This window comes from Cimex lectularius, unplaced genomic scaffold (assembly GCF_000648675.2).
Source record: "Cimex lectularius strain Harlan isolate CLEC.00 unplaced genomic scaffold, Clec_2.1 scaffold55, whole genome shotgun sequence".
Classification (NCBI taxonomy): Eukaryota; Metazoa; Arthropoda; class Insecta; order Hemiptera; family Cimicidae; genus Cimex; species Cimex lectularius.
Genome location: NW_019392647.1, coordinates 1273029 through 1288720, shown reverse-complemented (window position 1 = coordinate 1288720; position 15692 = coordinate 1273029). Strand labels below are relative to the sequence as shown.

Below are 15692 nucleotides of genomic sequence, written 5' to 3'. Positions count from 1 at the left end.
GTTCGAATCCCGCTCGTGCCATTGACTTTTTTATCTCAACTAAAAACCTTAATTAATTATAATAAATTAATTGGTCAAGCGGACCACAAAATTAGTGAATATTACATAAGTTTAATCATTTCCGATAATCTTCGATGGCCTTTCCTCATTGTTTTAGTTTTTTCATGCACATTTCAGCATTTTGCCATCTTCACTAGTAAGAACTGGGCAGGTCTTAAAAATAAATCTGACATTTTGAAAGATTTTGGTCTTTTTGCGTTGGCAACTCAATAAGGACAAAAATATTATACATGTTATATAAGTTTAGACATTTCTAACCATTGATCGGCTTCCTGTTTTGATTGTGTCGGTTACATTTTGCCATCTTCAGCGGAAAGGATTAGCCACACCTCAAAAAGAAATCTCACAATACGAATGATGTTGATGTACATGCATAGTAATTGATTTCATTGTATCTGGTAACATTACAGTTCCAACTTTGTAAAGTTGTTTCATTCCCCCCCCCCCAAGTTAATTGTCAGAAAAAGTTAGCATCACGAGTGGGATCCTAATTACATACTTAAAGATATGGCTAAAAGATGGAAAATCCGAAAGGTTGTATGTTGTGAGATGGGGAGTTGTCTGAATGGATAGATGTCACGATAGTTCAAGTGGTCCGCGGTGTATTGTGCTGAAGGTTTGAATCCTACTCGTGGCCCTAACTTTTTCATTTCAACCAAGACCTTAGATAAAAATATTATTAATTGAAATAATTAATACAGTTTTATTAACTTTGTTGGGCTTTTTTAGCCAGTGTTTGTTAATGGACAAATATTTGGGGTTAATTTACAGACCAAATAGCAAAAACTGTTTATTTATAACAATAATTAGTACTCGTCTACATGAATACAAGCATTAATTTATAATATATATATATATATTTTGTTTAAAATGCAATTCAATATATATATACTAGATATTTATTTTTTTAAAGGTAACTTGTTTTTTCTATACTTTCATACATAATATACAGTGATATATGTTTTGTACAACAAATAACAACATAATAATTTAATCAGTCGATCAAAATAACATGATTTTTGTTTCTAACAAAGCGATGTTGTTGATCCCCTGCATTCATTTTCTTTGGTAACATTTTTTACTTCAAAGTTGTATGAGTATTTTAAATAATAAACAATATATTAATAATTTTTGGTAACTTCTTAGATTTTAAATCTTTTACAAACAATATTAAATCACTCCTACTTCCAATAAAGTAAATTAATTTATTGGCTGGTAAACAAAAATAAAGATACTGATTCATAAAGGAACGAAAATATTTGGAATGTTTAGTAATCCAGCAGGGAAAGGAAAAGATAAGCTTATATCTAATTAATTTTTGTTTTAAATAGTCACCCTACAAAATGAACAATTTCACAACACTGAAGGTTAAATACCATATCTATTACAATCTGCTAGAATGTTCTGATTGATTTGTTGGAAAGGAGAAAAGAAAATAGAAAGGTTAATTGTTTTAACTGAAAAACTATTGTCAGATAAAATTCAGTCGTATTTTTGTTGAAAAAAAAGTTTCATTTTGGGCGTGAAGGTATAGGAGGTGGTACGTTGGTACGTGGCGGGACGGGAGGCGGAGCGATAGAAGGTGCTGAAGGGGTTGAAGGAGGTGGCGGAGGGACCGTGGGCAGAGGGGGTGGGGGCATTGAGGGTGCAGGCTGTGATCTATAATCGTCGAAGGAGTCGCTCGAGTCTCTAGAGAAGAATTTAGGATGCTGACGTCTTGGTGATGCCGAGTGGAGCGGCGATCCCAACGGTGTCTTAACTGGCTGTGGAGGCCTCGTCGGTGGTAATGCCTTAGCCACTGGTACATAATTGCATAATGCAATAGTGTTGTTGTCAGTTAATCTGAGTTCTTCCTGAACTCTGTTTTCCCAGTCTTTAGAGGTAAACTGTACCTGGAAATTGCGCCCATTTACCAGAGTCGATCCACTTTGAGCTGCCAATAAAGCACTGAAGCTATCTCTGAATACTACATAAATCATATCTTCCACTTGTCTTACTATAACTACTTCACCGTACTGTGACATATTTTCTAAGAGAGACATTTTAAAATCCTCATCTGAGTTGAGGCTCTGATCGTCAACATTTATTATGACTGTCGCATCAGATGGACCTGTATTTTTCACAGCCTGTTTAAATACATTGTCTCTTAGACTTTCTTCGACATCGAAAATTTCTATGTCGAGTACAGCTATCACTGGACGGTGATCACTTTGTTTGAGTTCTGCCCTACCGTAATAAACGTTAACACCTGGGTTCCAATCGTCGGGCTTTTCTTCACCAAAAAACCTTCTCTTCCACAAAACTCTGTCAGTCCATGCTGGTGCTCTACATTTTTCACTTGTGTCGTAATCATTAGAGAACAGGTCATATTTGTAAGTCGGGTGGAATGTAATTTCACCTTCGCTGTAGTTTCTAAACACATTGCCAGCTTCTTTTTGTACCCTCAATTGATCATGTTGAAGAACCTGACTTAAGTTGCCCTCCTTTAAATGCTCTTTCAATTCGTCTTTGTCCATATCAACTCTATAATTAAAATCTCCGCACCATATTACATAGTCTTGTGACTTTAAATTTGAACCTAGAGGGAAAGTTATTTTTCTTGTTATTTCATTGTAATCAGAGTTTCTTTCATTGACTTGACTCTGCCCAGCTGCAAAATGAGCGCAAACAAATGTAATTGAAGTGTTGTACACTGTGCATCTAATAGCTACACCTCCTTTATTGCCAGTTGCACCTCCAAAACCCGTCTTCACAGAATCCACAGCTACATCCTTTAAATATTTGGCTAAATACGGTTGGATGAACAGGTATAGGCAGACACCCACAAGTTGTATGTATGTGACGAGTATATACGGCCTATCCCTTGATAATATTTTTTGCAGCTCTTCAGCCCAAGATTTTGCGTTCTCTGAACTAACTGCCATTATGTTGCTTGCATTCAAATCAACAAGTTCTTGAAAACCTATGGCATAAATATCACAAGGCGTATCACCCTCTAGAGTGTCTTTATACGCATCCAACAGCCAGTCTGCTAAAGAAACATCTTTGTATACTACACTTCTAAAATGTTTACCTCCGTTTACATTGTATGTTCCTATTCCAATTCTCAATTTACGTTTTTTTATGTAGTCTTCGTATTTGTCGCATAGATCTGTTAAAATGTTTGTCGACAAATGGATCATGCTCGGATCTAATAGTGTTCTAGCTCTGTCAGTTAAATTGCTGTTAAGGGCTTTTCCCAAGAGCAAAAAATCTATGGCTTCTTGTTTACTTGTGTCTAAGAGATTGTTCTGAATTGTTCTAGCTGCAGATCTGGCACCGTCCATGAATTTGGACCCTCCTTGGATGGCTCCAGTCCCTGCGTAAATTTTACTAACTTCATTACCATTATAGACCCACATCTGTTTGAATACTTCTTCAAACCTTGCGACCGACTGTTGTTTTTCTATCAGATCTAACATCTCCAGTTGTTTTCCCAACATTTCTAGCCCGATGAATGTCTGTACACAGTTTGTTCTGTCTAGACAGTCCAGGCAGTTTGTTCGTATAGTCCCAACCTGTTCTTGCATCACTTGACCTCCTTTTGAATAAAATATTGAATACGCTTTCAAATAAGTGTCAAGTTTGGCTTTCAGCTTGTTGAGATTTTTTGTATTTCCTCCTTTGCATTCTTGATGGTAATCAAAAACAATATGTTCTATGTCATTGTGTTGAGTGGACTTAAGTGCTTGTACATAGAGATTGGACAGCATACCTTCACTTTCTTTACTACCTACATGACTAGTACCTAAGAGATTCACGATAGTCTGATGGCCGTACCTTTCTTTGATGGAGGATATGTGTCGTTCGAAGGCGTGAATCGATGATTCTGGGCCTCTGGACATTTTAACTTTGTGCTGGCCAACCTGAACTCCTGTTTGTTCCCAGAACAATGGCACAGAGCCTCGGGTCTGGACGTACGATGCGACACAATCTTCCATAATTATAGCTTGTTCTGTTTCTACGAAATTAGCCACATGTCCTTCATCATTTACACCCCTGACGTGAAACCGTGTTCCAGTCCTCTCACTGCTCAAACGAGATATCATGACAGCTTTCCCCTGCCTTGCACCAACGTACACTGTTCTGATTTCAACACTACCGCACATGACTTTTTGCAGCCAGGCCGACTGGTCGATACCGAATCTCAGGAACGGTAAATGCAGGGTACGGTTCCAAAAGAACCTGTTATCCGTTTCGTTAGTCTTCGCTCTTCTTTGTGCACACAGAGTGATATCCTGAGCGTCTCCAGCTGAATTCCAGGAGAAATAAAAAGTGCCAGAATTAAGTAGTTTCTTTACTTCTGAGATGTGCTCTTCATCTTGAGGCTGCTTCCTCAGAGAAAGGAATGAAGTTTGAGTTATCCTGAACACTTCCGTATCTGCGATTTTCCCCAGTGATATACAACCTGTAATCATTATGAGATAGCTAACAACATCGGTGCCCACGTTGAGCTGTAAAATGCCCAATGAACCATATGCGTCAAGCATCTTGTTGTACTGTCTTTTAATTACATCCTTTTCTTTATTTGAAAGGCACACAATCGCATCGGACTCCAAGAGCAGGCATCCTTCCTTCGACCTCTGTTCGATTATTACACTGTACGGACCGGAATTGTTGTCTCTCTCAAACACACGAAAACTTTTTCCCATGGCCATGTTCAAATTAAACTTTTAAAAGTTTTAGAGAAAAAATAATATTTTGAGTCTTTTATTTTGAAGAGTGCTTCATTTCGGTACAACAGCTGTTCTCACACTGACTACTCCCCCTTTCGTCTTCTCGACTACCACCCCCTTTGCAATCTGGAAAATCAATATCAGCATGAGTTATCTAGGTTACAAGGTTGAGGCCCAAATAGTAGCACAACAACTTATAAACTTACTATTATTAATGTTGTATTAGTCTTTTTATTGACTTTTTTATTTAAGTTTATTGTGTTTTGCATTTTTAATTTATGTTGCTTATTTTACACCTCTTTACCATAATCTTGTTGGTTCTAAACTACAACTCTAATAATCACATTTTAAACTTAGGGTTTAAAATTTGGTTTCAATTGTAAACTTGACTTTGATTTAGAATTAACCAAAGCTCTATTGGCACCACCATATTTGGATATATGACATTTCATTAAAAAAAATAAGGATATTAAATATAAAAATAAAATATAATAAGCTAATTAGATATAACATTAAAAAAATAAAGAAGATAATCTACAATAAAAACAAAAACAGACAATGTAATCTAAAGAATATTATTACCTGGGTTTAGATTCAGAGTGTAGAACATCCTAAATTACATTTTCAAAAATGTAAAAATAAAACATCTATTATATCAAAGCCCTCAACAATAATTTAAACATTAAAAAAAAAAACGAAATTAAATACTTTTGACTACAGTTTTGTCCAGGAAGATATAAAAATTTACATCTGGAACATCGTTTGAATGTCAAAAAGGCCAATAAGTAAACTGATAAGGCAAACAATAAAATTTTATGAGGCCAAAATGTTCAAAGAGAGTTATAAAATTGGTGCAATAAATTTGAAGAAAAACCGTATTAAAATTGAATTGGAAACTGTATAGAAATAAGCAGGAAATAAATGCTTTTGACAATGGTTTTTGTTCACGAAGACATAAATTTACACATTGAACATAGTTTGAAGAATGTCAAAAATCCCAATAAATAAATCGATACGGCAAACAATTAAAATTTATGATGACCAACATGGTCAAAGGGAGTCATAAAATTGGTATAATAAATTTGACGAATAAAACCACATTTAAATTGTATAAAAGTATAACAAAATAAATTAATTAAATACTTTTGAAAATGGGTTCATCTGGGAAAACAAAATTACATCTTGAACATTGTTCGAATGCCAAAAATGCCAATAAATTGATAAGGTAACAAATTAAACTTCATGAGATCAAAAATGTTCAAAGGTGTCATAAAATTGATTTCAATATATATATTTTTTTTGCCTTATGATCTTGCATATTAGCCATGGTACGAATTCTTGTGTGTTCAAATTGGGGGTTATCGGGAAAAAAGGGCCAGAGGCGACGGTGGGAATCGAACCCACGACCGCGGCGTGAGTCTCTCATGCTAACCACTCGGCTACCGCGGTCCCCCCGGTTCAATATATTTGATGAAAAAACCATATTTAAATTGAATTTGAAACTGTTATAGTACAAAATACCAAATTAATAACATTTCCCTTTAAATTAACAAATTAAACTTTATGAGGTCAAAAATGTTCAAAGGTGTCATAAAATTGGTTGCAATATATTTGATGAATAAAAACACATTTAAATTGAATTTGAAACAGTTTGAAGGCCCAAAGTTACATCTTGAACATCATTCGAATGAGAAAAGCACAATAAATAAATTGATAAGGCAAACAATTAAATTTTATGAGGCCGAAATGTTGAAAGGCAGTCATAAAACTAGAGCGACAACTTTGACGAATAAAACCATATTTAAATTGAATTTAGAACTGTTATAGTACAAAATACCCAATTAATAATATTTCCTTTGAAATTAACAATAAAGAAAAGTATATTTGTTATCATGGAAAGAGTAAATAATGTAAGAATGCCCAACAAAATAGAATTTTCTTTTAAAATTTTCAACTCTTGTTAAATATGAGTACTGTGTATGTTCAATTTTGGTTCAAAATATTTATTTTTACATACTTATATTTTTTTAAATAAAAACAGAAGAGTAGTGAATATTTTTATTATATAATAAATTCTCTTAATCATAGATGTAGCACTATATTTTATTTATCAGGATTAACATGCTTGAACAAGTCTCTCTTCGCTAAATATATACACTTACCAAATCAGAGTTTATCATGCAATAAACACGGCTGCTAAACAGTAAATAGAATGTATTTGAAATGCTGTTTATGTAATTTTGTAAATTCAGGAAAATATGTTCACAATGAATGTTAAGCTGTTATGTAACAAGAGACTTACAAGACCATAAAATTAATTTCAAACACCTCACATATTTATATAACAGGTGAAAAACACATATCAACAATGACATCTAATTTCCCCCAATTTGGAAAGTTGTTCATTAATTGTCCACCAATTTTTAGTCCAGGACAATGTAAATTGATGCTTTATTAATGTAAGTTTGCCTTTGTTGCTTACCTCACGTTATAAACATAAATTATATTGTTTTGATGTTTTTTTTTTATAAGCCTCTATACTTTCAGTAGTCAAAATGGAAAACTGGAGACTGCCCTCCTCTTTGACAACAAGTTCATATTGTTTCTTTCTATCTCTATAAAGGATGAGGTTTCATTCATCCCTACCTCTATGCAGAGACCCTATCTTCAGAGAGGCACCAGAACTAATTTATTTGAAATTAAAACAAATACATGCCCTGTTTATTAATCCTGTACTAATCTAATCTCTCTAGCTTTTGCTAATTACTATTTAATAATTACAAAGATTGAAAAATTGCCAAAATTTAAAATTTGTATTGAGAAGTTGGTCGAGACAAGAAAAATTTTGCTTAAGAATTCGACGTTTCTTGTACTTTATTAATATAATTTTTTTATAAGGTGCATAACTTTTATTAGATCTAATTAAAATTATGACTAAGTGAAGGTATTAAAATTTTAACAAATAAGTTGAATTTTAGCTAAATTTGAATAAGTATAGTGAGATCAGCATCCTTAGTGTCAGGTAGTCCATAAGTGCCTAGTACGGGCAGTATGGTTTTGTTTAAAATAGTGTTTTTCAATCATTTAAAATGTTACATTTTCAAACTTATTAATGTTTTAATTAAAATCTTGATATACACTACAAAAGTTCCAATTTTTCCAGGAGTACGTACTTGAAGCAACATTGAACATTTTCTTAAAATTAGCCTACAGTTGGTTCTTTGTGGCCTATCAATTCTTCATATTGTTGCCAAATGCTTTCAATATAAACATTTGAGTATATATTCAATTTTCAGATAGTTCTCATCTCGCTTTGGAGTACTTTGTCATAGGTTTTTAATTTTATTAGTCTTTATGTTATAACATATTAGCCAGAGTAGTGTAGTATGTAATATTTATTTATTGGGGGAAGGGTAGCATAAAAAAAAGGCCAGTGGGCTTCTGGGGGAATTCAACCCAAGGGTTTTAAGACGAGTCCATCATGCTGACCACTCTGTCATAGGATAAACAGACCAGTTGACAATGGAGCATTATTATGGATTTTTTATTTCGTATTGCCTGAGGAAACAGCTATTACAATCCTGATCTGTCATTTCTTGTGAATTTTGACTGCATCCTTTTTGATTATAACTAGTTGTAGGTCAAAGTAATAAGATCTTTAGGTGAATTTAAAAAAAAAAAGATAACATCTCATACAGTTTTTAATTAATCAAAAACAGATTTTCATCGGCGGTTACTATAACATTAATATAAAGTTTTTTGTTGACTAATTAAAAAATAAATATTGGGTTGTCCGGAAAATAATGCAGGATTTTGGTATTAAACAAAAAAAAAGAAACTAGTTACTTTAAAGCAATGTTCTTTAATCAAAATAATTTCCCATACTCTCAATACATTTCTCCCAACGTGTTGGTAACTTATTAATTCCGTCTGAGTAGAATTCAGAATTTTTAGAATTGATAAAGTCAATAAATGCATTTTCCAGTTCCGTTTGATTTTTGAATATTATGTGTTGTAAGTAGTGGTCCAGGTGTCTAAAAAAATGGTAGTCAGTAGGCGAGAGGTCCGGAGAGTAGGGTGGGTGAGGCAAAGTTTCATAGCCAAGCTCCAATAATTTTTGTGACGTTACACGTGACACATGTGGTCGAGCGTTGTCATGCAACAAAATGGGCCCTTTCCGATTGACCAAAGAGGGCTTCATTACTGCCAATTTCTGATGCATGGTATTAATTTGGTTACAGTATGATTCAGCATTGATGGTTTCGCCAGGATTTAAGAAGCTGTAGTGTATTAAACCAAATGAAGCCCACCATACCGTAACCATTACCTTTTTTTGATGAGTTGGGGGCTTTGGAAAATGTATTGGAGCTTCTCCTTTGTCGAGCCACTGTCCAGAACGTCTAGTGTTATCGTAGAGAATCCACTTTTCGTCACATGTAACAATTCTGGCCAGAAATGGGTCATTTTTGTTTCGACAAAGAAGTGATGCACAAACATCAAAGCGCTGATTTTTTTGGCGATCGTTTAATGAGTGTGGAACCCAATTTTCGAGTTTTTTCACTTTTCCAATCGCCTTGAGGTGGTCAGCGACGGTCGTTTTACTGACTTTGAGTTGCTCTGCAAGTTCTCGAACAGTTGTTTTGGGGTTTTCTTCCACCACTGATCGCAGAACATCATCATTAAGAGAGGAAGGCCTTCCACGACCTTCTTCATCTTCAAGGCTGAAATCTCCCTCCCGAAATTTTTTAAACCACCTTTGCACAGTGCACTCATTAACACAACCCTCGCCCCAGACTTGGTTAATGTTTCTAGCCGTTTGGGCTCCGCTTCGGCCGAGTTTAAACTCGTAAAAGAAAATCGTACGAAATTCTCGTTTTGACATTATAAGGATGACTGAATTATTTCCAAGTAGCGGAATGCTACAGAGGTAAACAAACAATATCATTTGGAAGAGGATTAATAATACAAATGAGTAATCCTGTAAACGTAAACAGAATATTTTATATAGATTTTTTTTAATGAAAACTTAAAATCCTGCATTATTTTCCGGACAACCCAATAATAAAGATTGTAAAAAAGTCATCTGTTATTGAAAAAAATGCAATAACATTTGGCTTACTTTATTTATTATCTTTTTTGGGAGTTAAGTGAGTCAGAATGTAAGATTAAGATTAAGGCTAGAGTAGGAACCAGCCTCTTTACAGGACGTAAAGTACCTGTCACTGCGACCAGTATTAGTCTATTGTGCATCTCCATTGTTTAGTTTGCCATTAAGCTTAAGGCTTTTTATCAGATTCCAAAGTTTTTGCAAGGATTCGCGAATGTATTTTTCAGGCCCTGGCTTTTCCTCAGGAATAGGAATCTCAGCCTATATAAGCACCAGCAGAATATACGTTCCATTGTATCTTCTTCCTGATGTGTTCATGCATGTTTCTGCCACTCTGAGTCCAGTGCAGTGTCTAGTTATCAGCCCTACTATTATTCTGGTCCTAAAACATCCTTGATTTTGTTGTTGTGCTGTTTCTGTGATGGTCTTTGATGAAATTTTTCACATGCTTTTGTCTTGGGAAACATTTCTATTGTTATTATTACGGAGAACTTAATTTTAATCCATTGTCTATTGTTTCCACGTTTCTGGTTGTTTGGTTATGCCAGTAAAGTGTTCAGACCAATAGGTGTACTTGTTGAATTTTCCTTAGACAATTTTTTGTCGCCCCTCTGGTATGCAGGCAAAGGTAATTTTGTACTTATCCCCAATGTCCGACAGGGCCCTAATGCAATCCAAAATAACTGAACTTCACTTTAGCTACAGTAATTCTCCTCAGTGCACCTGGCTGTTGTCAAGGCCTAATTTTCTCAGCTTCTAGTAAATGAATCATTTTCCTTTTCCTTTGTAAAGCATGTACAATCACATAATGTTTTTGGATTTGTGTAAAACCATGGAGTTTTTGTCTTACTCAAACTCAAGTGTCTAGATTCCTACTAATGTGTTCAACTTAGTACTTATACATAATCCCATAGATTATTTTGTAGACACTGCTCTTTTCCGCATTGTGGATTGGGTTTTGAAATTAGAGATGTAGGTTCTTGATTTAGTTCAATCTGAATGCAACTTTATTTCTTTTTTGTTGAAGGACTTTTACCACTTTTGTACCTAGTCCCTCATAGTATGCAAACTACACCATTGATGAGGTGGCCTGTTTTCTGCCCCAATATGTTTTTTAAATAATGGTTTTAATTTTTAATAAGGGTTACTCTAAGATTTTATATTTATTAGGCTTCAATCAACAATATCGTCCTGGTCTGTTGAGTGTTTTAGTTTCATTTTATAAGTATGATTGGCATTGCTAAAGTGCTTTACGGGACTCTTAACTTTGATTAATTTCCTTTTAATAAGATCAAGTTACAAATACAGTTGTTTTTTTGTTTTTTTTCAGTTAAAAGACAAAATTTTGTTCCAAGTTTATGTCCAACCTTAGTTAAACTACAAATTAATTGACAAGAAGCAAAAAATAATAATTTGAAGTTGAAACCTTATTACTAAATTATTGCATGTACATTTTTAATGAATAATTTAAATAAGACATGTTAAATGAAATTTTAAATTTAATGATTAAGGAAGCAATCGCATGGCAGAAAGTCGACACAGTAGGAGCTGTAGCTGTAGACTTGACAGGCACAGTTTCTTCTTGCTGCTCCAGTGGCGGAGTCCTGTTGAAAAGGAGCGGCCGAGTTGGTCAGGTAATTTAATAAAAACTAACTCCAACAATTAAACTCAATTCAGGAATTGCAGGCTGCTATTTATGGCTGTGGATGCTGGGCTGAAAACGGCTCCCAGTGTAACACAGTCGGCGTGTCCATTTCCGGTACGGGAGAAGATATAATAAAGACGACGCTGTCAAAAGAAGTCGCCAGATCACTCAAGACAAGCGATTTTCCCGTCTTGAGCCTCGACAAATGTCTTAACCAGACATTTTTAGGTGAGTTTGCTAAAACCTTTATACAAATTGGGTTTATAAACTTTTATTTCACAGAATCACCGTATTTGGGTAATGATTGTACGAGAATTTGCGGAGTCATTGCGGTCCTGTACAAAGAAGGATCGGGGGAATTTCTCTGGGGACATACATCGCAGTCCTTCGGAATTGCTTACATGTCTTCAAAACAAAAAAAACCAATTGTAAGATGTTAACAAAAATCCATTCTTTGTATGCATGTATTAAAATTTAAAATTAAATATCTTTATCAGTCAAGGAAATATATGGTCTGTCAGACTGGCGCTTTTGCTAAATTTCACAGTGGTACTGGGATGAGGATAGAATAAAAAAAAAGAGCTTTACCACAATACTAATTATAATTATTAAATAATTGTTAAAGTAGTAAAAAAAACGTAAAGGAAGAAAGTAAAAAAAGCAAAATTTCTAGGTGTGCCACTTTTTTTGTGGAACAGTGCATTCTAATTATGGCTATTATATTATGTTATGTTATTAAAGGTACATATTGAAATAACCCTCATTTACTATTTTGTAAGTATTATTGTTCATTATTTTCAGGTGAGGATCAGTCGTCTTCCCAAGAATGTTAAACCAGGAACAAAAGTCAGTATCGAAGGAGTCACTTGGTGACGAAAGGGAATTAATCCGTTCCAAAATGGTAAAAATGTTCAAAATTGCTAAATCGGATTTTTTATCAACTTTTCCCCCAATTTAATGTTATTATTTATAATTCATTATACATATGTAATAAACCTTGTGTATGTGAGGGCGCAGCTGTAAAATCTGAGTGATAATTGATAAATGTACTTAATATTAATAAATTGTAAGGGTTGGATACAAATATTTAGATCTAAACAAAAAAGTGTTTTATTTACATGTTGCCATAATTTAAGAACGAAAACTTGTATTTCTTATAAACATTTATTTAAAAAACTTGTATTTCTTATAAACATTTATTAAAAAAAAAAAAAAAATCTTATAGAATAGAACTTTATTTCAGCTACATTGAGGATTAATGGAGTGGGTTTAATAAGTCAGTGAGATATTGGTACTGAAAAAGAAAGATTAGTATTAAAATTTACCAAAATCTTAAAAATCCTACATGTTTTAAATAATATAATTACCTCTTGTTCTTTCTCCAACTGCTGTTGGAGGAGGTTGTCAAGAAGGTCCTGGAACCTTTGCCTCAGGGCGTGATTTTCGATGTTGGCCACTTCCATCTCCTGCTGATTCCTCCTTTCCTTCAGGTCGGCCAGGTCTTTCTGCAGTTGGTCGACGCGAGCTCGGATTTCATCTAAAAGAGAAAAATATATAAATGTGAACAATATTCTATTTTGCATGGAATTGAAATTTACCTATTGACAGAGTGTGCGCCGGTTTGTATCCGGAACGTCCAAATTCAAATTCATCGTCCTCGTCTAGATCATCATCAGACGTCCTGTTGTTGTCTTTGGTAAACATGCTCTTTGAAAATTCAGTAACAAGGCCGGATCCTGATGCTGAATTATCACCGACGCCAGGAGTCTGCCTTCCACTATTCTATTTAAAAAAAAGTTTATTTTTCATGTATAAATGTGTGGTGATAAGTGACCGTTAGTCGATGATTATTCAGAAATTGTGAGATGCGGTCTGGTGTGATGTAGGTTTCAGAAAAACATTTTCTTTATCATGACAACGTTTCGATCTTTATTGAGATCAGCCCTGAAGATTGAAACGTTGGCACGATAAAGAAAATGTTTTTCTGAACCCTACATCACACCAGACCGCATCTTACAATGTCTGAATAATAATTTATGTTTTCATTTAAAAGGTTAAATTATTTAAATACGTACATTCATGGACATTGAATCAGAAATTCTACTGTCATCAGCAGAGAGGCGGCTATTTTCCTCCATTTCCTCGATAATGTCGATCCTTGCCTCTTCTTCATCAGAGTCGCTGACAGCCTCACCAAATATATCATGTTCGGCTAAAAACAAATAATTTAAAACAATTTATCGGTAAATTATATCAAGAAATGCGTACCGACGTCCACTGATGTTTGTGTGTTTGTATCTGCGATTGTATTCGGCTCTTCTTTGATCACGATGTTGCCCATGTTGTCGCCCTGCGGAGCGGTAGCCATTGAAGTCTTCTTTTCATCCTCTTCTGAGATCACTTCCCACTTGACGGATACGGCGTCGTTGTCGCCTCTCAGCAAACGTTTGACTTCCTTTTCAACCTCAGGCGCCTCGACGTACTTCTTTTTGAGGGTTTTTCTAAATCTCCTGCGCCGTACGTTTTTAAGAGGGGGTGTGATCCCATGAGGCCAGAGGAACTTTTTGTCCACCTTGTTTGGATCTTTCTTCTTATGCTTTGCTGGCGATTCATCATCGGTTGTTTGATCGTCTTCCTCTTTACATATCATCATCTTTACAACATTTAAATTTATCATTAAAAATAAGCAAAAAATAAAATATAAACTTTATTACCTGACAGATATCAGCCGTTTTGTAAAAACTCTTATTATCAATTGTCTTCAAGGATTCGACTATTGTCGGCAAATCTACGACCTGAAAAAAACAAAAATTTTCAATTTGAGTCAAGGGTTTTTGGACAGGTTTTTATACCTTTGCATGGAGGAACCAGTTGTCTATCCTAACTTCGCCATACCGAACATCATTCTCAAGTCTGATGGAAAATCTGTCTTTCAAGTTGTTGGATCCACTCCTTAAAATCTCACGAAGTGCCATCGCTGGTTCCTTGTGAAGGAAAAACATGTAGATACAATTTTCATACAATCGAAGGTTCAGGATATCAAAAATATGTAGTTAACCATTGAATATGTATGTAGTAACGATGTAGTTATCGACCAGCAGTTTTTAATTCTAGATGTACATCAGGGATGTGTTCCAATAAACAAAACTTTTATTAGTTTGATAAGCTTTCAGCATGTATATTTTTTAATTTTTGTAATTGTAGAAAATTATTTTTTTTATTGCTACAGAAATAAACGGTTTTTATAAATAATTGTTATATTATTTTAATGTAATCTACTATAGTTGGTATATAAGAACAAACAGATCAGAATGATCAAGGACGATCAAACTAGTTATTTAAGCACTAAGCCTAATGGCACACCCAGCAAACTTGATCAAGTGTTTATCAAGAGAAAACTGAGTCAGTGAATCGTACATAATTGCAACTACAGAACCTTTTCAAAGCTGGCGTGTAGGCACCGCTACATTTGTCAGCTCAATGCTACAACTAAGAATGCACTGATGTATTTCAATAACGCTTCAGTCAAAACTGATATTTGCCATTGGCCTAAAACGATGTTATTTAAGATAATCTTTGAATTAATCAATTTGCTATGTATGACGTGATGCAAGTAAATGTAGAAAATAATTGAAATGTAGTAAGAAAGGGACCAGTATGGCCAGGGATACTAGGGGAACACACGATTAAGTCTTATTATTTTACTACTATGACAAGATTTGTTGAAAATTGATTCAAGTAATTTCGTATTGTAACTGTGCAAGCATCATTATAAGCTATCCAGAGCAAAATGTAGTTTTGAAGGATGATCTTAGTCGATCAGTTTGATCTGCTTTTGTTTTGAACTAAAAATAGAAATATGACTGAAACCCACCAGGAAAAGGATGACAAGAGATGATCAGACTACTGGTCAAACACTATTTATTACTACTTTTGCAATATTAAAAACTGGTCAGTTTTTTAAGATGAAATGTTGTAAATACCTCAGGCAGCCTCAGTATAAACTGCCATTCCAGCTCGACAGGAGGTTCGGTCGTAGTTGCAGTCTCTTTTTTGCTCATTTTTCACTTGACAAATTATGATTAAGTCACAAGATTTGACATATCTTGACACTCAAAAAATGAAAATAGAAAAGGTTCAGTTGACAAGAGTCGTAGGTTATCTT

At 34.4% G+C, this 15692-nt stretch overlaps 3 protein-coding genes across 6 annotated transcripts in view; 1 reads left to right on the top strand and 2 right to left on the bottom strand.

Moving 5' to 3' along the window:
• LOC106668137 (threonine aspartase 1) overlaps positions 1–12745 on the top strand; it is a 21061-nt gene extending 8316 nt beyond the window's left edge. For 3 of the 4 annotated variants that reach the window (XM_014396609.2, XM_014396608.2, XM_014396606.2), the window contains 4 exons: positions 11394–11516; positions 11569–11755; positions 11810–11955; positions 12329–12745. In XM_014396609.2, the coding sequence (XP_014252095.1) occupies positions 11394–11516; positions 11569–11755; positions 11810–11955; positions 12329–12400 (528 nt within the window). In that variant the 3' untranslated portion in view covers positions 12401–12745. Of the gene's footprint in view, positions 1–11393; positions 11517–11568; positions 11756–11809; positions 11956–12200; positions 12269–12328 lie in introns of all 4 variants that reach the window. The other variant, XM_014396611.2, reaches the window with a different exon arrangement.
• LOC106668135 (synaptojanin-1) lies at positions 1218–7449 on the bottom strand. The gene is made up of 2 exons (XM_014396604.2): positions 7258–7449; positions 1218–4901 (listed from the first exon to the last, which is right to left on the bottom strand). Exon 2 carries the CDS (start codon positions 4755–4757, stop codon positions 1572–1574), a length of 3186 nt encoding a protein of 1061 aa, XP_014252090.1. The 5' UTR covers positions 4758–4901; positions 7258–7449; the 3' UTR covers positions 1218–1571.
• Positions 12622–15692, bottom strand: LOC106668136 (transcription initiation factor TFIID subunit 7). Its single transcript, XM_014396605.2, has 8 exons — positions 15511–15692; positions 14380–14511; positions 14242–14322; positions 13796–14180; positions 13603–13739; positions 13126–13309; positions 12895–13064; positions 12622–12821 (listed from the first exon to the last, which is right to left on the bottom strand). Exons 1-8 carry the CDS (start codon positions 15586–15588, stop codon positions 12783–12785), a joined length of 1206 nt encoding a protein of 401 aa, XP_014252091.1. The 5' UTR covers positions 15589–15692; the 3' UTR covers positions 12622–12782.

Coding starts and splice junctions, on each gene's coding strand:
- LOC106668135 (XM_014396604.2), bottom strand. CDS start 4,757: ATGGCCATGGGAAAAAGTTTTCGTGTGTTTGAGAGAGACAACAATTCC.
- LOC106668136 (XM_014396605.2), bottom strand. CDS start 15,588: ATGAGCAAAAAAGAGACTGCAACTACGACCGAACCTCCTGTCGAGCTG. Junction 14,323..14,379: donor ACTGGTTCCTCCATGCAAAG/GTATAAAAACCT, acceptor TGTTTTTTTCAG/GTCGTAGATTTGCCGACAAT. Junction 13,065..13,125: donor GGCGCACACTCTGTCAATAG/GTAAATTTCAAT, acceptor TTTCTCTTTTAG/ATGAAATCCGAGCTCGCGTC.